Here is a 26,730-nt window from a genome sequence, read left to right as displayed (position 1 = left end):
TGGAGATTTAAAACCAGTTGTGCCGCTACCTCACTTTCACCTTTTTTTAGGATGTCATGAACTACTCAGAGCAGCTGTTTAATTGCAAACTACCCCACCACTTTAATATTAAACATAGGAAGTAATTTACAGAAATATTCTCCCTGAATCAGGCTAATCTCTCCTTAACAACTAACTAAGCTCCTACTCTACAATGGCAGTTCACATGTGCAATTCCCTGGTTTAGAACTTTGAAGGAAGACATGGAATGCATGTAGGGGCTGGTTTAGTCTTGCCATGTTTATGTAAAGACAAACTGCACACTGCAAGTGCCTGAAAACAGGTTTTATTTGCAAATACAGCAAGCTCAGCAATTCAGGAACTCTACAGGCAAACAAGAGAAAGAGAGATCTTAAAAAGTGTTAAAATCTTCCCCGCATGTTTTCATTTAGTTCTAAGTCATTTTAGTAAGATTTTTCTGGATTTATCTTTTTCATTCTTCTTGGGAAGAACTTGCTATCTTTGAGCGGTTAACAGATTTGTATCACAGATGCAAAAATCTTAGAGGCTTTTTGGTACTTCCGTAAACCTTATCTGAAGGAAAAAATTACTGCTCCTCTGTCCTCACTCCCAGTTTCCCTCTGAACAGCTAAAGTGCCTGAGTATGGCATTTTGTACAGAGGGGCTTCAGCTTGATCCACGTAGAGACTCCCCGCTAACAACATCCAGCAGAAAGTGCGCAAGTTTCTGACCCAGGATCACCCACAAAACACGAAGAGGATCCTCACTTGTCAGCACCCTGCCCCACGCAATTGGGCAGCAGAACGTGCGGGCGGTGCCTTAGGACAGCAGTTCTACCGCCGGCCTCCGGAGAACCTAACTGGTCTCTTTCCGTCCCGTTCTACGTCTGGAAAACGAAAATTAACGCACAAAGAGGACAGACCATCTCTGTGATGCTTAAGAGGCTCCTCCTGTCCTTTTGCGCTACGTGGCCACATCCACCGGAAAGCCTGGCTCGTTGGGACACAGCCTTTGTGTCCTTATGGCCATTAGTTGCAGCCAAACCACCGAATTTTGGTGCCTGCTTACTCGCATGTGGTGGCTTTCACAGTTTCAGTTGAGCTCTGCTTTTGTATACGTTACAGCAAGTTACTGCAAATTTCCACAAAGAATCTGATCCAGCAGCTTTCTGATCTATCTGCCATTGTACAGATGAAAATTCTCGAGACGCTAACAACATGGATATAAAATACGCTTTTTCATTTCGTTTACCATTCTAACTCAAAACGTGTACCAGCATTAACAACCAGTGCTTTGAAAACAGACTCAAGTCATTATTACCTACGCTGAATTGTTTATAGTAATGATAGATGAGAGGATCAAGAACAGACGAATTCTGCTCTAAAAGGAATCTCTGGCTACTAAAAACCTGAAAGCTTCCTTAAAAACTACTGTACTGGTAATTTTTCTTTCAACTGTTTGCGAAGAGAAATCCTCCCTAGTTTTTTTAGATGATGCATTTACAATTGTTTGCCCAGAACAGTCATAACATTCAATTTTCCCATCCCACAATTCTGATTTTCCTGCTATGGTTATCAAAATATCTATGCTTCATTTAAGAGAGGAAGAGAAGAAGAAAAGGCAGTCACAACAAAAGTAACATCTGCTTTGCCAGCCCTCCTCAATGCAAAAATCGTTTGGACTAACATTCCAAAAACTGTAGTAGAAATAAGGAAGTCACCAAGTAGGAGAACAACTGCAACCTGAAAAACAGAGGGACGCAAACCGCCATGTTCCTCTAGGATATAACACATTTTCTTTTCTCCTCTTTATACACTTTTATTCCTTCCTCTGCTCTTATTCCTGCCTCTTTCTGCTGTTTTATTCCCTCCCCTCCAGACTCTCTTATTCCTGCCTCTTTCTGCTGTTTTATTCCCTCCCCTCCAGACTCTCTTATTCCTGCCTCTTTCTGCTCTCTTATTCCTGCCTGGTTCCACTCTCTTATTCCTGCCTGGTTCCACTCTCTTATTCTCTCCTTTTCATACTCTATTATGTACTCTGGGTAAACCTGGTGTTTTTCAAAGACAACAAAGACAGAAGGATTTAACTCATTATCCACACAGCTGTCATAAAACCACAGCTTGTCTGCGTTCTTCTCCGGGGGGCGGACGAAGGCGGCGTTGCCTTTAACGTAGTCTCCAACCAGAACACGAGCCACAAACATCAAGTGTCCCTGCGCCGTAGCCTGACAGTAGGCGTGGGCGTAGCAAGCATCTCTAGCAAAGTAGCTTCCTAGAAAATGAGATGAAAACGCGGTTGTGAGGAGAATCTGTACAGTGACAGCAAAATCTGAGCATCCCCTGCGTTTTCAGGAGGTATCTGACTCAACTTTCAGGACTTCTCTTACTCAGTTTACAGAATACCACTGAAATTTTGGGGATTGCATTATGTAATGCTATTTTAGGAGTCATTTTTTAAAAGCTATACCAATAATAAGCACACTACAGTCTGTGTGTTATGGTGAGAGGGACAGACAAGAAAACACGAGGATCTTCCACGATCACACTGAGGGCATGCACAGCCCTTTGCTCCCTGCCATGCAAACTAATTTCTCTTCTAAGTTCAAATGATGACCTCAGACATCAGAAAATGCCACTTACAACAAAGCCCTGCTCTAATGCTCTTGACTCCTTGTGAGAAGACTTACCCCCAACCCAAAGCAAGTCCTGGCCCTCTTCAGAAGGATAATACCAATTCTTATCTTTGTTTTTCACCTTCTATAGTTAAAGAGTTCAGAACTTTGATTGCTCCTCTATCAGGGGAATCTCAGCAGACATCTCACTCTCTACATACCCTTCCCATAGTTAGTTCCATTGCTTCCACAAATTCTCCAGTCAAAGTTCTGAGTGCAGATCGTTTTCATGGAGGTGTTGTCAGTTCCGTGGAACAGGTGTTTTTCCCGGACTTCCTTTCCTCCATTTTCCCTTTTCATCTTCTCTTTTTGCCTGACAAAAAATGAAGGGGAAGAGACTGTGAGCCATGAAAGAAAAGGGAGAAAGAGGTTTTTTAAACAATTCAAACAACTATGTGACATCCATGTATCAGCTGGATGAGGTTTCCAGCCTGCTCTCTCCTCTTGGAACACCAGACACACCAGCAGCACGATGAGCAAGTATGAGATGAGCACTTTACTGACACCACTGCTCAGCAATTCTAGATAACTCTGGCTTTATTCCGGGAACTTAGACATTTGACACTATTCCAGCTGCCACTGTGCCAACCTTTTGTTCCTCTGTAGGGCCCTACTAGTTGTGCTTTAAGGTCTCTTGTCCCTTCCCACCCAAGCTCTCAATGGAGTGGAGGCAGCATTAACCAGAGGCTCTGTGTTTCCACAGTGGCTCAAAGCTGGGGGCAGCTTGTGCTCCATACCACAGCCCCAGCTCCTGCCCCTGAGAGAGGTCAGTGCTGCTGAGGAGATGGGGCCAGGACTCAAACCCAGCCTGCTTTGCCCACTCCTCACCTCACTGGTTAAGGCCAGAGTCTGACTGAGCTATGAACAAAAAGAGAATTCAAAAGAGAAATCACAACAAAAAGCTCAACTCGTATTTCCCATCATTATTCCACAGCATCCACACACCTCTCAGGTTTTCAGAAGATGTTGAAGTGGACAAGACAGTGATATTCTTCAGAAAGTCATCAGCTACAAATTAAGCAGAGCCAGGGGGAGGGAGAATCCTTTCAACTTGTAAATTAGTAACGAAAAGTTAAGAGCAACAGACTGTAACTTGTTCATTGGGAACTTCCTGTGAGGGTGGTCAGGCCCTGGCACAGGGTGTCCAGAGAAGCTGTGGCTGTCCCATCCCTTAAAGTATTCCAGGCCATGTATGGGACTAGGAGCAACCTGGGATAGTGGAAGATGTCCCTGTCCATGGCAGATTGGATGAGCTTTAAGGTCTCTTCCAACCCAAATTACTCCATTATTCTCTGGACTTGGCAATGTTAAACTCTGCCTGTTTAGCTTAATTACCTCATTGGAGGAGGATAAAAATTATACACTATTACAGGTTTTGAAGTCTCTTACGTTTTGCTACATTAAAAGGTTTTATGAAATCTGTAGCTGACAACTTTCTGGATTCAATCATTTTGCAGGCGAAAGCACTTATTTGAGCAGTATTTTTCTACTCCATTACCATTCCATACAGTCCTTGAATACTTACTCTTGTTTTAAACTAGACAACTGTTTTAAGCAACAGCTTCATCTTACATCAAACTAACTTGAACATGGTTGAGTCCCAACTCTAATCTGCTGGTATCCAGCTTGGCCTAATTACCTGGAGTTCATTATCACTGATGCAGATGTTGAAAACCAGAGAGGAGCTCTGGAACTCGAGAGATCATCAAGTTAAAACACAAGGATTCTTTCTCAGTGAATACTGACTTTGTTCGGCAAAAGCACCTCAAATAAATCTGACTGGAACAAAAAAAGGCCCAAGCAGCCTTTACTCTTTTTAGCATTTCATATAATCTAATGGCTAAAGATTTGTAACAGACAGAGCACGTGTGCAGCAGGCAGTTATTGCTCCATTCCCCGAGACAATCACTGTCCCTTCATCCCAGTTTTGCATCATGCGTATCTTTTTCTCCATGCTCCTCTCCCCCTCTTCCAAGGAGCCATGCAAAGGGAACCTCCCCACAGAGCCTGGCATTCTGTGGAAGACCTCAGACACCAACCTCACTCCTGAAACTGCCAATAACGAAATAGCAGTCATGCTAAGGCACAGGTGGCAACCCCCTGTCTTTCCTAGAAAGCACATACAGGACAACCTGTTCTGGGAGACTGTCTCCTCATAAAGACAAGGAAACAAGTACTAACCACTGAAACACCTTCCAGAGGGATGGATTCTGAATCCTCTGTATGTTAAGGATGCTGTAATTTTTCATAGTCTGATGAAACAGCTGCTTTATCCCATTGTATTCAGAGGTGGCGCTGCTGATCACCACTGCCTATAAAATACAAACCAAAGCAAAAGAAGGCATGAGGCTGCAGAGTGCTGGGAACACAGAAACATAATTCCAGCAGATACACTTTCAGAAGGGTCCCCAAACTACGCTTATGAAGGGTAATTAAATGCTTTAGATCACGACTACGTGAAAAAACAAACACCAAGTAAATCAGCGTGTCACTCCTGCTTTGCAAGGACACCTCACCTCTTTTCAGGAAGGATGCTGAAAGGTTTATCATCTCCAAGAGTTGACACTTGCAACTTTAAACCTCAGTGGAACAGAAATTGCAAAAATAAAATGTGACAGATTATTCCAGACAGTGTCAGTTTTTTAACCTAAAGCTGATTAAGTACAAAAGATGTTAGATAACAGCATCACCTGTAACTAGACATTTACAGGAGATTCAGCTATTAAAGATGAAACGAACAAAACACAAATACCCTCCTGGCATTGTAGTGCCTTACCTTTTCAAAGTCAGAACTTAGAAAGCCTCACTTAAATATGAACTTGAGAAAAAACCTCTACATCTCTAAACAAATCTGACACCGAATACCTGCTTAAACAAATACATCTCCTTTCCCAACAGAAACAAAGTCTATTTAGCCATTGTCCTTTTATTTATTCATCCATACATTTTGTGCTTAAAAATCCCTTATGAAATGCTCATTTTTCCCCAAGAGAATTTAATGCAAAACATAGCTAAAATATTGGGGTTTTTCTGCTTGCTATGTGATGCATACATTTTCCATCTTTTCTCCAAAGTAACTCTTGTCTTTAATCTTCTAGAATCAACATTTATCTCCATAAACTGCAGAAGTGTGATGTTGGCAGGCTAATGGCACCTGGTAATACTTTCCACTTTAACACAACTTAAGCCAAGAGGAGACTCAAGACGACAAAGTGAGATCTCAACATCCCACATTCAGAAGTGTTTTAAGCAGGAAAGCTGTGGCCATCCTAAAAGGTAACAAGGAAACTAACATCTTACCTCACCAGGCAAAAACTGCCTGTTTTAGAATGCTGAGCTCAGAGAGAAAATAAAATAGGGTAAAACTTGTGTTTCGCAGATACATTTAAGTACTTACTAATGAGGCGATCACTTAAAGGGAAGTATTCTAAAGATTAAGAATAAAGTCAGCTGCACAAGAAAGAACTATTTCTTCGAATTTATTTAAAAGCCTTTAAAAAGGTGAGTGAAATTTCCAATGTCTCAATACAGAAGCATTTTCCAAAGCTTTACAGCACAACACATAAAACAATCAGGATTGCAGGTACTGATTGTCTGCACGGTCTGTGGCACCTCAGCCCAAGCTGCTCACCATCAGGTGATGAAAACCATGTCACTGTATTTCAGTACTGCATCTTTTATTTAGAATCACACAATGCTTTGGGTTGGAAGGGACCTTAAAGTCCATCCAGTGCCACGCCCTGCCATGGACAGGGACACCTTCCACTATCCCAGGTTGCTCCAAGCCCCATCCAACCTGGCCTTGGGCACTTCCAGGGATGGGGCAGCCACAGCTGCTTTGGGCAACCTGTGCCAGGGACTCACCACCCTGAGAGGGAAGAATTTCTTCCTTATAGCCAATCCAGTCCTGCTCTCTGTCAGTTTGAAGCCACTCCCCCTTGTCCTGTCACTCCAGGCCCTTGTAAATAATCAGCTCAGCACAAGGGGTTCAGAGGCAGGGCATGTCCAGCTCTCACCATCAGCAGCCCCACGTCCTTCTCCTGGTATTGCTCTGATGCCTTAAGTTTTAGCTTTCCTGTTTTTCCAATTCTGTGCTGCCTTGGTGTGTAGTTCTGAGCCTCATAATTAAGTGTTAATCAGCTCTCTTCAGAGTGGGTAGACAAAACAAATCCTTTCCTGCTGGAGACCAAGGACAACGGTTACAAGTTTTCAGGCCCAAAAGCTCAAACAGTGGTGGACTGAAGAGAGAAAACAAGGATGGGACTTCATAATCTGAAGCTGTAATTGGACATTTAAAACCAATATGCAAATAGTCCAAAACTTGTAAAATGTGAGACCTCATGACCAGTCCATTTCATGACCATTTGTGGTCCATCTTGGGTGTAGCCCTGGCCAGGCTCTTGTACGGACCAAGGTGTATCCTTAAAGGCCTTTTAATAAAAACCCACTTTATTCTCTTAGCTCTGTCTAGTCTCTGCTCCAGGCCAGCCTTCCCAAGGCATCAGCTCCATCTGCTTATCCCCAGCCTGGACTGAGCCCAGGAGTTGTCCTGGCCCAGGTGCAGCACCAGTACTTGTTGAACCTCATGGGATTCCTATGGGCCCCTTCCTGAGTTTCTCCACGTCCCTTTGGATGGCCCTGCCCTTCAGGTGTGTCACCTGCAGTGTCTGGCTTGGTGTCATCTGCGAATTTATTTATACATGAACAATTCCCACTTAAACTACAAATGTGCTTTTGCTCTTGCTGTATCTTTCAGGCTCGTGGTGTGATTCTTGGGGTGTCCTGTGCAGGGCCCGGTGTTGGACTCGATGATCCCAACGGGTCCCTTCCAACTCAGCACATTCTGTGATTCTAAGATCTCTTCCTGCGTGTCCTAGGGTAACTTTATGATGCTTGTATCCCCAGTCGTCTGTTCTGTTTGTGCTGTGTGTTGAGTCCTGTGCCTTTAAGACTGGTTCTAAGAGCAAGGAGAAGCGCGGAGTTTGTTTTGAGAAAACTGCCTGACTCCTCCACATTCTTCTCCGGACAGCGTGTTCAGCGGAGGCTTGGAGAGACTGCAGGACAGAGATTTTTTTTGCTTTTAGTTAGTTTCAGCTAGCTAGGGCAGAGAATTTCCCTGGACTGTTTTTTTCCTTTTTTCTTGGAACTGTTTAAACCTGCTCTGGACTGAAAACCCAGGGGAGCACTGGGGGCTGCACCTGCAGCCCACCGGGGCCTGGACCTCGGCATTTTCCAGCAGCGGCGGAGGGACTGGGACTGAGGAGAGACTGAGAGAGAGCCGAGCTACACCCACGGCAAGGACTTTCTCAATTTGCCATCTCACTCCAGAAGGAGAGGCTTTATTGTTTCATATTATTCATTCTTTATACTTGTATGCACTTCATTTGTGAAGTAAAATAGTTTTTTCCACTTTTCTCCAAAGAGGTGTTTTTTTTACCGGACCGGTTGGAGGGAGGGACCACTTGGGTTTGCTTCCCAGAGGGATCCTATACAGGGATTTTCTCCCAAATTTGTCCCCAAACCAGGACACTGAGGAACTGTAACCTCTCCAGGTCAAACAGAGAGTCAGCCACGTTACACAAGACCTGGTCCTGTAAGAAAGGTACTTCCATTATTTTATCATATGACAGCCTCCAGACAACAAAGCTCTTCTCCTCTCCATGAAAACTTTGTGGGTTTGTCCTCATTTCCCCAAGGATGCTTCTAGTGCTAGTAAAAGGTCACAGCACCATATTGCTGTTGAAGGCTGATACGGCGTAACTACACAACTTCTTTAGCATTCTTCACCTTCTGGCCTGAAGAGGAAAATCCCACTGAGTGTGAGCATTTGCTGCCCTGTTATGAAGGAGCAGAGTTCCCAAGGCAGAGAAGGAATCACTGCTCTGGCAGCAATTCCCACCAAGAGCAGTACAGTGTCACTCACACCCTGAGCTCTGTTTCACTGGGGTTTCAGAAGGAGCAGGGTTGGTTCTGGTGGCAGTGACCCCACCAGAACTGACATCTATAAAATGCACAGACACTCTTCACATTGCATCCCAGGCCTGCTACAGGGCAGCAATCCTTGGCCCGCACGTGGCCAGGATTCAGCAGCACATCAGAGACTGACAAGAAACCACACATCCACTGCACACTTTTCTCAGCTGTACATTAAAAAGACAGTTTTAAGCATGAAGTTTCAGGATATATTATTTTTTTCCTTTAAAACATTTAACAACTACTATTTCCACTTTGTTAAAACAAAGACAGGAGAAATTCACACCAACTTTCCAAACAATGTCACCAATTTCCATCGTGCATTTTATACACTTCAACAGAACTATTCTCAATGACTTACAGATTAAGACATGGCGATACTCAAAAAATAAGCAATGTTACCAAAACACAGCTTCTCATCTTAAGTCAAGGTGACTTTCTGCCTATCTCACAGGTTCCTTTTTAAAATGGATCGCTTCCAGCGCAGCAGATTTTGCCAGGAATATTTGTGAATGTCTGAAGAGAAGGCAGTTCATCGAGTTGTAGCTGTCAGCTCTTACAATGGTCACCACAAGCATGCAGAATCCCAGCCACTCCCAATATTACCTACTGCAAAAAAACAAGCTTAGGGTCCCACAGAAAGATTTAATCTAGCCCAGGCTTTCACTTTTAGTGCCACCAGGTATCATGGGCATTGTCACTTTTCCTTCCTGTGAAAGGCACTCACAAGTTAAGAGATGTTTTCTTAGGTGCCAACTCAGCAAGCAAACTGAGCTCTGGGGAACAAGATCCTTCCACTCACACATCCCCACATGTACATCCAAAAGATACTATGGATATGTGCAATGCATTCCAAAAGCCTCCCACACTCACCCCAGTGACTCCAGAAACACCCCAACAAATGTACTCAACTAAAATTCAGACCAGTTTGCAGAGCAAGTATGGGAAACAATTAAGTGCATACAGCTCAACAGACCTAAAAAGAACAGAGCTACCTGTCTTTCTGGCATTCTTTGGAAAAACTGTCGCTTGTCAGTTAAGATGCTTCTAAGCCAAGGGAAGAGCATTTTCCTTTGTTACTTCCACAGAGCTTCAAATATCACAGGCAAATCCTCAAATGGGCTGCCTGCCAGATTCCCACACACTCTCATTATTTAATCTCTATGGAAGTCATGACTCAACAGGAGGGTCTCTCTAACAGTTTTGTCTGACCCTGTCCTCTGTGCAGTAAATAATCAAGTGTTCTTGGCCATCAGAGCTGGTTAAACCACTGTCACCTTCACTATCAAATTTTGTTAAATGGTGATTTAATATCAATGTAGCACTCCTTCTCTCTAGTGAGTGAAGTGCTTTCCTCCAGCCGTGACACTGGCACAGCCACACACTGGTGTTCCTCAGCCCCCAGGGTATTTGTGCCAACACAACCTGGTCAGCATCACACAAGATTCTGTGACAGTCGACAAGGAAAACATCTTACACTTCTGTTCCTCAAGCAGGGTCAAAACCACTACACAAAGGGCAAGCCTTGAAAAAGCCTTTTTTCCTATCCTGTAGTACTTCCACAAACTGTGCTGCTCTTCCAGAAGAACTGCAGAACCTAGCAATCTAAAAAGCACCCATACATTTTGGTCTTGGTAGATCAAGTAAGAACATAGACGTTGGGCTGACGGGTTGGGTTTGTCTTGTGGAAGGCATCACTGCAATGTTACTTTTATTTTATGGTTGTAGATCTTTATTTCTGCCATTTCTTGAGGCCAAAGTCTGTGCTCGGATCTGTGATGTATGTGACAGTACTGGAGGAATGTAGAGATTTCCCTTCCTGGTTCTCCAATCCAGACTTACTCCTCCTGTCTTGAATTTGGTGAGTTTTGTGTTTGGCGTTGTTTGGAGTTTTGAGTTTATGGTTTAGTTAGTTTTTGGTATGTAGATAAAAGCCTAAAATGCAGTTGAAGTTCAAGGCAATTTGGCACCTGTTTCATGAGCCCTTGGGAGATCACCTAGATCTTTAGCACACCCACCCAAGAAATGACTCCTGTCCCTTTTTAGCATCTATGCAGTTAGTTGATTCAGTTAAGCTCCGAACTGTGCCTTTCCATGAGAATTAGATGAAGGGAGGGAACAAAAAGATACCTTGTATCCAAAGTCAGGCAGCGCAGATGCATCCCAGTGACTAGGACAGGTCTGGTTTGGAATAGAAGAATCCCTCTGGCTGCTTGCAAACAGACAGAAATGAAGTGTTAGTAATTCTAGTACTGCTCCAAACACTCCGAATTGGAGCATCCCCTTTGGCCAACTCCTCTATTTAAAAGTTAACAAAATAAACCACAAAGAAACTGAGAAAAAGCTTCAGTCTGCATGCTGCCACTCAACCATCACAGGCCTCCTGCACTTGCTTTTTGAAGTAACAGCTGTGGCAGAAGGACCTGGAGTAACGTGTACCCCAGGCAGCAGGTGATGCACCAAGACTGCAGTTTGTGATACAGCTTCTGTTGCTCAGTCCATGGACAGGCTTTCTCCAGCAGCACTTGTGTTCTTTGTAAAACTACTGCCGGTACTGGGAGCCATTCTGCCTTAAAATTACTTCTAAAAGATAAAAAAACAACCTTAAGAGCACTTGCCTTGTCTTTATCTTCTGCACATCTTTGTAAGACACAAATTTTGGGCGCCTGCAAATCCGTCTTCGAGTTTTAAAAGTAATGTTTGTCTGAGTCATTTCTTGCGGAGAAAAAAGAACAGGAAGAAAAAAAGTCATCAGTAAGTCGACAAGATGGGGTCATTTTGTCATCATCAGTCATTCTTTAATGCAAACTGCGTATTCACTCTCAATTCTACCTGCTGAGGAACAGTTGCACAAAGGCTGTGTAAGCTCCCTGTCTTTCCTGTAACTTTGTGATTGAGCCTGTGCCTATCTTGCTTGCTCCCTCAAGCCACTCATACTCTTTACACATTGCTACAGCAGCACGAAGATGCCTAACTTCTATTTTTTATCATTCCCAGAGTTAACTTACTTTATTTAAGGTTTACTATGACCTTATGTGAAGACTATGAACTTTTATATTTCTGGTCAGATGTGAGTCGGGAGAGTGTCAAGGAATAAGGAGGGAAGGTTACTTTTGTAAGGAATTTCTTCTGGGCCATCACTTCCAGCAAGTGAAACTGGTAGTGTCAGGAAAGGAAGTCAAAAAAAAAAGCTGGGAGACTTTTCAAGACTCTATAAAGCACTGCACGGTTGTAAATGAGAACCTTTAAAATGACTACCTTTAAAATTGAGTTCATACTGATGTTGGTCAGTCTGGAAAGGTACAATGGCACACGGATCTGCTTGATACAAATTCTCGATAATAGCAGAAGATGGTGAGGTCATGCTGCTTCCTTCTTCCTTTGTGGGGAGGAGAGAAGAAAAGAAAGAGAATGAGAAGTATCACAGACAGGACTAACCCCTGGATAACTAGCTGGGGTAGAGGGAAAGAGGAGGCTAAGAGTAGGATGACAAGGAATCTACTCAGAACTATGGTGGCTTGAGGCTGAATATTTGTAACAAACACAAATATGTAATTGGTAATGATGGACACACATATATTCCATTTAAATTCCTGTAACAAGTTGTGCTGGATTTGGCTGGGGTGGAGTTAAATTTCTTCCCAGTAGCTGGTAGTGGCTGTGTTTTGGATTTGTGCTGGAACAGTGCTGATAACACAGGGATGTTTTAGTTATTTTTTAGTTTAGGCATGCACAGAGCCAAGGCCTCTTCTGCTCCTCTCCCACCCCACCTGGGGGGTGAATACACATCCAGGACAGCTGACCTCAGCTGGCCACAGAGACATCCTGATGGTGTCACTCCAGTACACACAGCAGGTGGGAGAAGGAAGGAGGAGACATTTGGAGTGATGGAGTTTGTTTTCCCAAGTCACTGTGACCTGTGATGGAGCCCAGCTTTCCTGGGATGGCTGAGCACCTGCCTGTCCAAGGGAAGTGGGGAAAAAATCCCTGGTTTTGCTTTGCTTATGCACACACTTTTGCTTTCTGTTTTAGTCTTTATCTCATCCCATGAGTTTTCTCACTCCCTGCCCAGTCCCATGGCAGGGGGTGGGGTACACCTGACTCCTTACCAAATCAGAGTTAGCTTGATTCAGGCTCCAAAGGAAGCAAAGGTCTAAGCCAAGAACTTTTTTAGGTGCAACCTGCTAGCTGAAAACCCACAAAGGAACAGGGTGACACGGTGATCACTGATGCACATGAGCTTGGAAACAAACACTAATGATGTGATTAATGCATAATAGCAGGTGGTTCTTCCAAGGCTAATTTGCCAAGGAAAAAAAGAAAGCTGCAGGTGTAAGGAGTCTCACTCTTACCTCTTACTTTGCTTGTGATTTAGCTGTGAGCCAACCACTTCATTCCACAGATAAGGAAAGCCTGAGTGAGCTCCTTGCAAGCTCTCCCTGCTAAGGAGTAGCTACACAGCCGTGATCTCTCCCGGACCTGGAACACCTCTCAGGGTGATTGCTTGAAGTCGAGTACTCTAAGGTTACTCTGTGTCTTTTAAACTCCGCTCTGTTCAACACCTTTCCCTGCGTACTTTTCCAAGTCCCTGGACTACCTTTGGGTTCTACCATTTGTGCTGCTATACTGTAAACTGTATGGGGCAAACTCATCTGCCTTGGAGGAAGATGAGATTCTATATATATTTCTTTTCCTGCATTTTTCAGATAGATTAGTTTCTCTTCAGAGGACTTGGACATACATGGAAAAAGACTGCATTTGATCTGAGAGAGCAGAGGAACTCTTGCATGTCCAAGGAAGCAGCGCAGTGCTTAGAAAAGAGGCAGCTACTTCCCATGTATCTTAAGGACAGTGTCTATATGTTAAATCTCTGTAGGAGCCACGGACAACTCCAAAAGGGAGCTCTCTTCCCTCCAGCCTGTCAGCATTTTATCATGTCTGTTATGAACAGATGTACCTTCACTGCCTTAGCCAATGCTGTAGAACTCAAGCACGAGGATTCACTTAATTAATCCTGCTGAGAAAAGCGGAAATGATGCAGAGTGGCTCCACATATTCCTGCAGAAGTGACTCAAAGCACAGGATGTGAACTCACCTGTTCTCCATATTCAATCCACTTGCCTTCGTTATTCTTCCAGTACCAAATCCACTGTGTGGTCAGTAGGAGTGTGGGTTTTGTGACTGATGATGGTGTACAGAGGCGTCGAACCGAAGAAGAACAGCAGGTCATTGTCTGGAAATCAATGTTCCTACTTGGCAAGCTGTAAGGACAAATTCAGGTTTATTACAGTTAGCAGTGCATATTTTATCCTCTAATCCCCAGTTTAAGCTGGTTCCATTTTCTTTAATATAACGTGACCAAAGTGGATTAGATGTGAAGTTGGAGCATTTATTTCCCACAGCACATAGCAGCTCTGAAAACCATTTCCAAGCTTCAGAAGTGAACTCTGGCCTGTGAGACACCAAATGCCACCTCAATCACCTGTGGCAGTGCCAGCTTTACAGACAACGTCAGGCTCCAAGTACAGCGTGGCAAAAGGAATTTCTGTGATAAGTAAGCGTGGTTACAGCCTTTCTCAGCACAAAAGCAGAATGTGCACATGTGACTGAATCTGCCAGCAAACACCTGCAGCCTATGAACTTTGTTCTCTTTCTGTGGTTAGGAAGGATGCAATCACAGCAACCACACCTGTGAGTTATGCAAGCTGCACTCATCACTGGAGCCACCTGGGCTCTTACTCCTGCAAGGCTTGAAAAGTTTACTCTCAGGCAAGAAGACTTTGATGGCATTCTTGGGAATATTGCTTGTGATCTCCAGAAAACTGCAAATCAAAATCATCTGGTGCCTTTAAGAGGCATGGGCCAAAACTATAATACCATTTTGTGAAGCCAAACTTGGGGTGCCCTATGAATCCAGGTGGGCTTTGAGCTTTTTCTGTTAATTCCTTTTTTCAGAAAGGAGTTAAAAGGAAAACACACTCTTAAAACTGAAATAAAAAAGAAGGAAAAACAGATGGGCTGCTTGCACAAAGTACATTTCATAGGATGTCTCTAGGCATGTAATAGACTACTATTATTGTTGTTACAGATACTAGCTGTAGTAGGAAAGAAATAGCCCTAGAGAAGAACCAGCTCTGAAATGTGAAAAGGCCCAATTTCATTATTGTAAATAAACTGATTAATGATCTGAAATACTAGTATTTTAAACACTGTGTTCCACTCGCTTTTTACCTTGGACAGAGGTTTAAATGCAAGGTACAGTTTTGTTGTTTTTAGGAGACAAAACTGGAGCGAGATTTTCATGCAATCACTCTTATTTTGCTTTTTTTAAATGAAAAATTCTCATTTTTACTTCCTCATAGCTTCTGAGAGGCTCGGTAACCAGAAGCTGAGAAGTCAGACATCTTTAGGAAGAAAACACAAGTTTTCCTACACAAGCTCCATCACAATACTCCAAGCAAGAAGCCCAGCATTACTACACCTGCTGTTCTTTGGGTCACAATAGGCCTTTTCAATTTCCTCCATCATGGGAAGCTCATGCCACTTCAGCCCATCATGTTTCTCCCATTTATATGGCAAATGGTAATGAACAGATCTGCATTTATCTGTAAAGAAATCAGACATAGTCAAGAACTCTGCACTCATTAATACAGAGAGCAAGACAAGAGAAAAAAAAAAGTAGAACCAGCATCTTTTATACCTTGAGGCTTTCTCTCCTGGACTTTGCTATAAACAATGAAGACAGTGCTGAAAACAGAAGGGGAGTGTGTTTCTGCAGTCTTACCAAGAAAAGATATATAGAGATATATATAGTTATATAGCAGTTACTTGAGTTTAGTTATCTGGTGGTCACAATATGGCTGCTTTGAGCCTGACCTTCAGTTTCCCCCAGGTACACCATTCACATTATACAGGCTCTTCTGTCAAGACCAGGTGGTCAGAGGGGTTGCAGTCCTTTAGAAACTGACTGGACAAGATCAGGAAAAGAAAATGTCATGGTATCTCTTCACAGTAAAGGAAGAGCCAAACCTGGGGGTTAAATTGCTGTTTAGGGACAGCTCCCAAACACTTATATTCCTCCCTCAGACCTCCGTTCTGGCCACTACCAAAAAGACAATGGACTAGATTTATCTTTAGCTTGGCTGGTACAACTACTGTCTTTTTTAAGATGTTTGAACACCTCAGATCACTTTTTAAAGGACTTAATGAGGGAGTGTATGGCTATTATCTGATGTACATAGGATAGATATAGCAGGAATAAAGGGTGGCATACATTTATCATTTATGAGCTGTCAATGATGACAGCATAAAGTCAACTCATAACCTGATCTTCTAGCTACAGAAAGGGTAACACTTCACACTTTGCCACAGAAACGTACCCAAAGCCTGCCCCCGTCAAAAGGGCTGAAATAGGCTGGATTATCAAGAGGAGAAAGGGTTTAAGTACACCACTTGGCTTTTCTCTAATCATGTTTGTAGTTCTGACAGTGTTTATTAATGACTTGGAAAGAAAAGAAACTATTAAGGAGGCACAATTGTCACCACTAGCCCAAGCCACTGAGCAGGAGTGCCTCTGCAGGCAGCTCTTCAACAACAACATTACTTTTCATAAAGCTTACCCTTGTTTTTGCAGTACTTCCAGACGTAGAACAGACAGATCTCATCACAGTTATCTTTTTTGTTGTCCTTTGAATCTTCATCAGAGGAACCGTCCTTTTTACCTACAGCAAAGAACACAGCAATCCATATTTGCTCCAAGAGAAAGATCCTGCATTTGCTACTTCTGGTACTTCTGGTACTTTGGTACCAGAAATAACAAGGATTTGACTGCAGTAGCAAAGTCAAGCAGTTTCAGGATCTATCTCCCATACAGCCCAATGAAGAAGTTGGGGCTTGAGACTGAACAATAAACCCTGACACTGGAAGAAGTCTCAGTGAGGAAGGGCAACGGCAGTGTCAGGAAGCCCAGACCACAACAGGGTGTGACTGCCCATGGTTCTTGCAAAGAAGCTGACTTTGCCTCCACACCAAGGGGACCAGAGGGTGCATAAATGGCAATGTCAGCTGAGCAGGCTGACTGAGGGTAGAAATGTTTATCTCTGAGTCAGCCAGACCAGCGTGGGGGGGGGTGAACACAGGGCTCAGCCCCACGCAGAGGTATTAAACCCAAACAACCAACAAAAGAATTTTGAAAACAGCAACAGGCTTCAGCTGGTTCCAACTTCCCCAGGGACTGGGGGCACCCAGTGAGTATATATCGAGACAGTGAGTATATTACACAGATCTGCAATGGGAACCCCATTCTTATTGTGATTGAACTGGGCACTGTCATTGCTATGTTTTGTAAGGTAATGTTTGTATGTTGTTTCCAGGGGACTTTGCATAACTTTGCTACATCAGAGATGTCACTGTACTGCACATGGCTAGAATAAGATGTAATTTTCTTCATAGCAACCCATATGATGCTGTTTCAGATTTTTGACCAAAAGCATGTTGTTAACACTCTCAAGCCCCAGCTTCTGCTGAGCAGCGATACACATCAAGGCCCCAGTTTTTCACCCTGCCCCCAGAGTGAATAGAATCCGGGGTGCACAACAGCTTGGGAGGGGACACAAGTAGGCAAAGGACCCAAACTCACCAAATATTCCACACCATGTAACGTAAAGCTCAGTAATAAAAGGGAGAAGAGGGAGTTTTAGGAGGGTTAGCTACCTTTTGCTAGGAAACTGGCTAGGCGTCAGCCTGCTTGTGGGAGGCGGTGAGTGACTGCCTTCATATCACTTCTTTTGCTTGGTTTTCCTCTTCCACTCATTATTTGGGGTATTTTGACCCTCATCTTGACCCTCAAGTTCTTTTGCCTTTATTCCTTCTTTACCCCCTGGGGATCAGGGGGCAGCGAGCAAGTGGCTGTGTGGTGCTCACTGAGCCACAACATCTGTGTGACATCAACTCTCTTTAGATAAGCTCATCTCAAGGCTAGAGGGTTGGAAACAATCCCTACCTTCACCTTTATTTCTCACTCCTGTTGGCAACTGGTCTTGGCTCTGAGCAGGTGTGGTGCTACTGGGAAGGTATATCGAGATAACAGCTCTACTGGCAAAGCCATGTTCACTGCCTAGAGACAGAAGGCAAGGAAAGATGCTGCAGGCACAGGAACAATTCTGTCACCTTCCTAGGAAGGGATAAATGTGTCCAGGACAGTGCAGAGTGCTGCACAATGCTTGGGCAGAAATTCCAACACTGCTCTGCTGGTAACCATGGATTTCAGCACACAGTAAGGCAAGCACATCAGCTGCTCTCAACTACCACTGGAAGCTGTCAGGCTGTGTGAAATCTGGTCCCAATGAAAACCATCAGTCTCAAGACTGGAGGGTAACAATCCATACCTTTATCTTTATTTCCTGCTCCTGCTGGCAACTGGTCCTGGATCTGAGCAGGTGTGGTGCTACTGGGACCTGCATGAGAAGAGTGAATGAACAGCACTGCTGACTGGCAGTACCCCCAAACTCTGTGGAGAACTATGTCTACCACACGAGTAATTTGATAAGAAAACATTACATTGTCCATGTGTGGAACATCTAAAGAACCTGTTCAGAGAGTACTGGACTCTGACAAGCTTTAAAGCCAAGGTCCTTCTGCCCAGGAGAACAAGAGATTTACAAGCTGCTATTCACTCACTGGAAGGTCTATCAAGACAACACCTCTACTGACAAAGCTATACTAACTGCCTGTAGACAGAAGGCAAGGAAGGATGCTGCAGGCAGAGGAACAATTCTGTCACCTTCCTAGGAAGGGATAAATGTGTCCAGGACAGTGCAGAGTGCTGCACAATGCTTGGGCAGAAATTCCAACACTGCTCTGCTGGTAACCATGGATTTCAGCACACAGTAAGGCAAGCACATCAGCTACTCTCAACTACCACTGGAAGCTGTCAAGCTGTCTGAAATCCAGTCCCAATGAAAACCATCAGTCTCAAGACTGGGAGTAAGAAACAATCCATACCTTTATCTTTATTTCCTGCTCCTGCTGGCAACTGGTCCTGGATCTGAGCAGGTGTGGTGCTACTGGGACCTGCATGAGAGGAGCGAATGAACAGCACTGCTGGCTGGCAATATCCCCAAACTCTGTGGAGAAGTATGTCCACCTCACATGTAATTTGATATGCAAACATTACACTGTCCATGTGTGGAACATCTAAAGAACCTGTTCAGAGAGTACTGGACTCTGACAAGCTTTAAAGCCAAGGTCCTTCTGCCCAGGAGAACAAGAGATTTACAAGCTGCTATTCACTCACTGGAAGGTCTATCAAGACAACACCTCTACTGACAAAGCTATACTAACTGCCTGTAGACAGAAGGCAAGGAAGGATGCTGCATGCACAGGAACAATTCTGTCACCTTCCTAGGAAGGGATAAATGTGTCCAGGACAGTACAGAGTGCTGCACAAAATGCTTGGGCAGAAATTCCAACGCTGCTCTGCTGGCAACCATGGATTTCAGCACACAGTAAGGCAAGCACATCAGCTGCTTTCAACTACCACTGGAAGCTGACAGGCTGTGTGAAATCCAGTCCCAGTGAAAACCACTGGTCACAAAACAGAGTAGGAAACAATCCATACCTTTATTTCCTGCTCCTGCTGGCAACTGGTCTTGGATCTGAGCAGGTGTGGTGCTACTGGGACCTGCACGAGAGGAGCGAATGAACAGCACTGCTGGCTGGCAATATCCCCAAACTCTGTGGAGAATTATGTCCACCTCACATGTAATTTGATAAGAAAACATTACCCTGTCCATGTGTGGAACATCTAAAAGAAGCTGTTCAGAGAGTACTGGACTCTGACAAGCTTTCCAACACTGCTCTGCTGGTAACCATGGATTTCAACACACAGTAAGGCAAGCACATCAGCTGCTCTCAACTACCACTGGAAGCTGTCAGGCTGTGTGAAATCCAGTCCCAATGAAAACCATCAGTCTCAAGACTGGAGGGTAACAATCCATACCTTTATCTTTATTTCCCGCTCCTGCTGGCAACTGGTCTTGGCTCTGAGCAGGTGTGGTGCTACTGGGACCTGCATGAGAAGAGTGAATGAACAGCACTGCTGGGCCAGAAGCTCATCTGGCTGGCAATATCCCAATCTCTGGAGAATTATGTCCACCACACGAGTAATTTTCTACTGGCACTCCAGTAGAGTGCCCGTAGAAAATTCCACTGGCGCTGCTGATACAACAGAGGTGCAACTGCAGTTACAAACCCTAGGTGGATACAGTTATTGCCAGCCACTCAACTGCTGTTTCGAATGCAGTACTTTAGGCAATAAAAATGCAGTTCTTTCTCCCACATGACTGTGCCGTGACTTACTCCACTCTTGCAAGCGCGTAATCACAGAGAGGGAAAAAAATGTGTATATACTGCAAGAGGAGAAATACAAAAGCTGATTCCACAAGGAAACTGTTGGTACTGATGTCTAGGTATTTACCCTCTGAAGGTGCCACAAGCGGCGTGGATTTCCCTGTTTCCGAAGCTGCCTTCAGTTCTTTAACTCTTGTAACTGCTGCTTTTTTCCCATAATCGTTTCTCGGTCTATAGTTGTGTACTGAAAACACCAAAAGCACGATGGGGTTTAGCTGGGAGGTAAGGCAAGAACAGTTTCTACCTCTATCAAACTCAAAAGCATGTTTAAGACCACAGTTTCTTGCAACTTACCATACCCCTTCTTCGGTTCCCTGTTGAATTCAAAATGCTTGTAATCACATATAGCCTGGAAGTTCGAAGCTATCTTCCCATCAATGCCTCCAGTTTCCAGCAATCTCAATGCATGGACATCCAAGAGGTTATGGGACATTATGCATCGAGGAAATTTACATTTCCCCAGGAGAAAGTGTCGACAGACATGAAGCTTGCTGCAGTTGTTTTGCTGCATACAGTGATGACCTTTTTTGTTGTAAAAGTGGCAAGGCTAAAAGTGGGGAGGATACAACAGGAAATGGAAAAGAAGGTTAGAATTTTTCTTTGTCCTACAGGCATGCAGCTTTAACAGCAGAAAAATGGTGATTAAAAGGCATGGTTTTACTGTGACTTCTTTAATCTAGACAGATTTCTCGCATAGAGGAGCAGGTATTTTAAGGTGACTCGTGCATTTTCAGTTTTCAAGTTCAGCATGTTTTGTATCCAAGGGAATCCAATCCAACAAACTTAGGGGTGCCAAAAATGGATGCAAGACAGTTGCATAAAATCAGAGTGGTTTACAGTTATTCTATTAAAACAAAACAAAAACCCTACAGCATAATGAGCAACAGAGAACAAATATCTCCATAAAAACATGTGTCAAATGAGCTATCATTTCATGGAGCTGAAACTGAACTTGCACTTCCTATTTGTAAAGCTTTTCCTGCATTGAAGATTTGAGCTTATAAAATGGTAAGGACAGAGTTTTGAGATTAGAGTACATAGGGAAAAAGCAACACACTTCCTTATTCCTCTATTCACTAAAAAAGAGGTACACAGAGAATCAGACCAGAGAACAAATCACAGACCAAAAGCTCCTTCGTATTGACCACTAAGCACCACAGTAATAGTTTTGCTCCAGGAGCAGCCTGTAACAAGAAAGCTTCTTTGAGGAGGACACACACCTGTCTGGCACAGAGCCCCAGTATCACACTGGGACTCTCACAGGTCCCCTCCAATTCCCTCTTCCCAGGAGCCACCAACCACTGCTCAGGGATGAGGGGTTGGGCATCAGTCAGTGGGTGGGGAGCAACTCTGCTGGGAATTACTTGTTTCTCTTGGGTTTTATTAATATCTCTCTCTCCTTCTCAGTACAGTTATTATATTTTATTCTATTTCAATTATTTTAGTGTCCTTATCTCAACCTACAAGTTTTACCCTCTTTTCCAATTCACCTCCCCATCCCACCAGGGTGGGAGAGAGCATGGTACTTATCTGGGCTTAAACCAGGAATATTTAGCTACATCAAGAAAGCTCACTGTCCCCTTGTTGCCCGATCCGAAGAAAACACAAACAACCGAAGTCGTTTATGCGGTGCTTTATTGAGGGCCCGGGAGTCTGTGGACTAGCGTCCAAAGACAAGACCCCATCTTTACTGAAAAATCACAGGGTTTTTATATGTTTCTTTACATGATTTCTTCATCATTACAAATTCTTACTTCACTTTTACCACCTGGTACAATTATCTTTCTGACATTTAGGTTTCTGCCAAAGGTACATTCCCTAGATAAATGGATACACTCCTTATCATAATTAGCTACACTGCTTACATTACAAAATCTGCTATAAAGTTCATCTGCAGGTTACATGCGGCCTACCAAGCCTTAGCATGACTACTACTACTAATGTCAACTACTGTCAACTACTGTCAATTCTTAACATTTGCTACTAACTTAATACAGTTTATTGAATAAGATGAATGTGATGGCAACACCCTTGCATCCTCCAAGGACCAAAACCAAAAACCAACCCAAAACAAACAAGCACACCAGCACCCAGCCCCAACAAACAAACAAAACAGGAGAGCCAGAGAGAAGGTGGGGGAAAAGAGAAAAGCCCTGATATTGTGGTGCTGTGTTTTTCTTACTCTGAGCCCCAGTTCAGGTGACAGAATACCAAACTGTCCTCTTGCTTGAGAGCTCCCTACATGCCGTGTCTTCACACACAACCAGTCAGCATTTCTAAGCAGGAAACAGCCAAGATGACTTTTACAGCCCACCTCCAAGCCCTCAGATTTATGAATGGACTGCCCTGATCACAGTTTTCTCTTGGTGTTGCTATTTTACTGCATGATAGGAGTTAAAGTGCTCAATTACAGGTAATTAATGATGCCTGCAAGGGGTGAAGGCTGAACAGATTTCTAGTAAGCCCTTAAGGGTAATACCAACGAAGAATAATTGCTACTATTTGCTCATTACTGGGAACAATTAGTAATTTTCCTTGCTTATCACCGCCATCCTTCAGTCTGACAGTAAAACATACTTTAAAACACTACACAATTTTAAAAAACCTATTTTGTCAAAGTCTAGCACTTTCACAGCAGGGAACCAAGAAACAACAGAACAGTTGCATCAACAAACCTGTGGAGATTATAACCTGAAAAAGACAAGGGCGGTACTTTGGTAATTTCTTAAACCAGGAGCAGCTATAACCAGAAGAGGGTATGACTGACTTTGAAACAGCCTTACCCTGAAGACAGTGTTGCCCTTATACACACATGCTGAACCAGAATGGAATGTTCAGCCAAATTTAACAAAATCAATGAGGGGCACACAATCTGGGCAAAGGTTCCTTTGTTAGAAAGTCAGCGTACAAAAACTCCATGCACTTTGGAAGAGACAGATTTGACACAAAACTGACTGCAGTCATTTGGTCATTTTCTCACAGATCCTTCTTATCTCTTATACCCTCAAGCACCAAAATGTGTGCAGGCCTACACGGACTGGGTAGGGAAAGAGGCACTCACTTCTTAGCCTTCATCATCTCATAGAGAAGAAGCAACAAAATGGGTCTTGGTGATACCTTTTACTCTGTAAGCAGGTACAGTCATTGTGATCTTTCCACTCTCTCTTATCTCACCCTTTGTAAACCTCTGGTGAAGCTGCTGACATTTTTGTTTGCTTGTTTTGAGCAGCTTTGTGGCCATCCTGTTGGGATAACAGAAATGGCACACAAGACAGGCTGTAGCCTTGCTTCCCACGTCCTGCTATCAGAGGGCAGGTCTGCTCCTGACACATCACAGATGACAGGGCCTTCTCCAGATGCAGGTCTCTGGGTACTTATTAAACAGTTCTGCTGCTGTGGAGGTGGGTTTTTTATTATTTTAAGTACACAGCCCTTTCACAGATCTGGCTTTATGTTGTTTCACACTGCCATTCCCATTCCTCCTTCCTTCTGACTAATCCTGTTTCGTATCAAACTCCACATCCTCTCTTGCCCTCTCCCATTCCTAATGAACAAAAACTTTCTCTTAAGACATCAGTACAACTTACATCAGGGAGGAAGAACGGATCATTTTGGAGAAGCAGGACTTGCAGCTCATTCTCACTGAGGCCAGACAAATCATACTTCTTTAGAACTTTTCTGTTCTCCGCATTCAGTATGTCATGCGAGTACTTACAAGAGCTGCAAGAAAATACACAGAAATGTCCATGTTTACTCCTTTAGTCAAGTTGATTTCAAGAAGAACCTCAGATAATGTGCAATTTGGGAGAAGCCATGAGAGAAAGGTGGCTTGGTGGGAGTCTGTAATTTAGATGGTGTCTGTAATTAGCCAGAGAATGGACCAAACAGCAGAACTCCTCTGTCAATGCAGTGACCCTGTCTTCCTCATTTCAAACTTCAATGCAGCCAGACCCCACGCATTCTCTGCCTCCAGGAAGATCCAAGTCAAGTAACATGAGCTAAACAGCTGCAGGGAAAGTTAATTTTAAAGCTGTGCACCAACAGTGCCGGAAGTTGCAACAGCCTTCAATTTGTGAACATAAAAGGTTGTTGTCCTAGGGATGGCAAGTAAATAAATATGCAAGAGTCTGCATGAAACAAAAGTGACTGAAGCTGAAAATAGCACATTTTGTTATCTTCAGTGCCTGTGAAGCTTTATCAAAAAACAGGTAAGAAAGTCTAACTTATGGGTTTTGATTAAGGAAGCAATTAAGCTACAGTGATGAAGTCAGTGCTGCCACTTACAAAGCCAAAAGTCTGATGAGTATGAATTAAAGAGAGAGACTGCAGATTTTTTACATCTATCTGAAATGGTATTGAAAATCAGTAACAAAGAGGAGACACAATAGTCAACTTGTGCATTAATTCAACGCAGTAAAATACGTCTTCCTCATTTCCTGATGTTCAGCACATGATCTGATACAGCCTCAAGATTAGACATACTCAACCAGTAAAAATACCTGTTAATTTACCGGATCCAAGTCTATCCCTTTACTCTTTCAGCCTCTAGTTAACTCCTGAAGCTCTCCTCGTGACAGTTTTACCTCAGCTGAGGTGTGTCTGATCCAATCCTTCTGTACAGACTCTTGTGTAGGCATTTCTCCCCTGACCCTTCCTACCTGCTGGACACATTCTCTGTAAGCAAGTAAACAGAAAGGGCAGAAGTGCTGGTTTTGGTCCTGAGAAACAACCTTCCAAGAGTGTTAGATGCTGCAGGCACTCAGTTAATGGCTATGAAGGTAGGTAAGCTACAGAGCACCTGAGGTGGGAGCCATCACCAGCGTTCCTCCACAGTCAGCTTGAGACTCCACCAACAATCACACAGTGATCTACGTCACTTGGGTCTGTGTTTCCAAGTCCAAGGTGGAAACACTCTACAAATACAATGGTAACTACACACTCGAGTTTAGTAAGATGTTTAGGAAAAAAGAAAATAACAGTGAAAAGCCACTTGCCAGACATTAGTTAAAAACAGGATTAACTGGACTAAAATAATGATTCCACTAAACAGAAGACCCTGCTAACTTGCCCAGACATTTTGCTTTCCAGGGGTTTTAAAACAAAAAGGATGCAAGACCTGGAAGGCAGGCTAGATTTTACCTTATCAGTTAAAAAACAGTCTCTGTCTTGATCTATGTGGTCCACCTAGCAGAATTTCTGCCCTCTCATTTTAATCAAGCTCCACCCCATGAAAGGTATACTTTTTGCTTTATTAATTTTTAAGGCATACCGAAGTGATTTTTTAAAAAAATACTTGGCTTGAGAGGACAGAATGGTTTATCATTATGAGGGAATTGCCTCACTGCAAACTTTAATTCACACAAAGTCATCCATCATGTGTGTCTGCGCACACGTCAAGGCATTTCCAACAGTGAACCCCACGGGAGCTCACTGGATTGTCTGTACTGTAACAAAAAATAAGAAAATCTTATCATCCTAATGATGAGAGAGAGACATGGCTTTCCCCCTTCATGCTATCCAGATCTTAGTGCCCAGTGATCCATTTTGTCGGGGCAGAAGAGGAATGATCCAGTGGGATCATGCATGTTCCTAACGCTGCATCAGCACCAGACCTGGGGCTTGGGGGTTTAAACCACAAAGTTCTTCCATCAGAAACTGTAGTGGCAAAGTTGGGTTGCTCTTCTGCATTTGCCTTTGGTTTCCTTTACTTTTTTTTTTTTTAACTAGGCACCACCTTTGGCCACCTGTGGCTAGAGCGGCTGCCAGGCCTGCCCATCCCACGCGTCCTCCATGTTCCAGAAACTGGGACTGATGTACCCGGCTGGTCAAACAGTGCCTCTCAAAGAAAGGGCCATAAGCCAAGCAGTGACTTACAGCAAAACTCAACTTTTTTAACTCTCTAGACCGAAACCAGAGGGCATGTCAGCACTTTGCTTTTTTCCTTCCGAGAAATCGGTGTAAGCTGTTTCTTAGAAGGAAACAGATGCTAGATGTGGGGGCTGAGCGACGGGTGCGGAGATGAACGTATTTAAACAAACAAACAAACAAAAAAGTAAAGAAACAAACAAACAAACAAAACCCGTAATCGTCGGCTTTTACAGACACAGCGGGGGCAGGACACGAGTCCTTCCGGAGCAAGGATCCCCTGCGGCTGGTCCGAGGGGATTTCTGCCCGCCCGGGCACCAGGGCGGGAGCAGCACCTCCGGCGGTGCTTGGGATGGGAGGGGTTGTGGGGGAGTTTGGGGGGCATGAACGGGGTGGTGAGGGAGTTTAGGGGGTGTGAGGGGTTTGGGGGGTTGTGAGGAGGATGAGGGGGTTTGGGGGTTCCCCCCGGCCGTCCCCACGGGCTCCCCGCACTCACCTGGGCCCCAGGTGGCACCTGCCCATGAGGTGCTGCTTGCAGAGGTGCAGCCGCTCGCAGCCGTCGCACTCCTTGAGGACGCAGACCCGCACGTCGGTCACGGCCACGACCACCGGGCCTCCCTCCACCACCAGGAACCGCCGGGGGCCCGCCGCCCGCAGCGTGTCGTGCAGCTGCGGCGCCGACAGCCCGATGGTCTCCTCCAGCTCCTGCAGCCCGAGGCGCCCGCCATGGGCGCACAGCGTCTGGGTGAGGAAGCTGCACACGGCCGGATCGCACATGCTGCCCCTCCGGCCGGGACGGCACCGCCAGCGG

At 44.2% G+C, this 26,730-nt stretch overlaps 1 protein-coding gene and 1 long non-coding RNA gene across 7 annotated transcripts; one reads left to right on the top strand and one right to left on the bottom strand.

The window, feature by feature from the left end:
* Positions 1-309: 309 nt before the first annotated feature.
* Positions 310-26,730, bottom strand: LOC120752205 (zinc finger CCCH-type antiviral protein 1-like). 6 transcript variants are annotated; one of them, XM_058420413.1, is made up of 17 exons: positions 26,416-26,729; positions 23,641-23,773; positions 20,348-20,600; positions 20,121-20,237; positions 19,644-19,712; positions 19,263-19,325; positions 18,647-18,715; positions 18,031-18,099; positions 16,264-16,365; positions 15,126-15,249; positions 13,740-13,905; positions 11,903-12,023; positions 11,259-11,359; positions 10,775-10,849; positions 4,853-4,983; positions 2,833-2,984; positions 310-2,271 (listed from the first exon to the last, which is right to left on the bottom strand). In XM_058420413.1, the coding sequence occupies exons 1-17, from the start codon at positions 26,694-26,696 to the stop codon at positions 1,778-1,780; spliced, it is 2,520 nt and encodes an 839-aa protein (XP_058276396.1). In that variant the 5' UTR covers positions 26,697-26,729; the 3' UTR covers positions 310-1,777. The 6 variants fall into 6 exon arrangements, with proteins under 6 accessions (XP_058276396.1, XP_039918879.1, XP_039918886.1 ...); XM_040062945.2 differs by having other exon boundaries at positions 10,775-10,856; positions 11,263-11,359; XM_040062952.2 differs by lacking the exon at positions 19,644-19,712 and having other exon boundaries at positions 10,775-10,856; positions 11,263-11,359; positions 26,416-26,730.
* On the top strand, positions 5,699-8,039 carry LOC131378544 (uncharacterized). The gene is made up of 3 exons (XR_009207802.1): positions 5,699-5,947; positions 6,051-6,172; positions 7,428-8,039. It is a non-coding gene; the product is annotated as an uncharacterized LOC131378544 (long non-coding RNA).

The sequence above is a fragment of the Hirundo rustica genome, chromosome 4 (assembly GCF_015227805.2).
Source record: "Hirundo rustica isolate bHirRus1 chromosome 4, bHirRus1.pri.v3, whole genome shotgun sequence".
Taxonomy (NCBI): Eukaryota; Metazoa; Chordata; class Aves; order Passeriformes; family Hirundinidae; genus Hirundo; species Hirundo rustica.
Note: the sequence above shows the minus strand (reverse complement) of the source record. Positions and strands in the feature narration are given on the sequence as shown.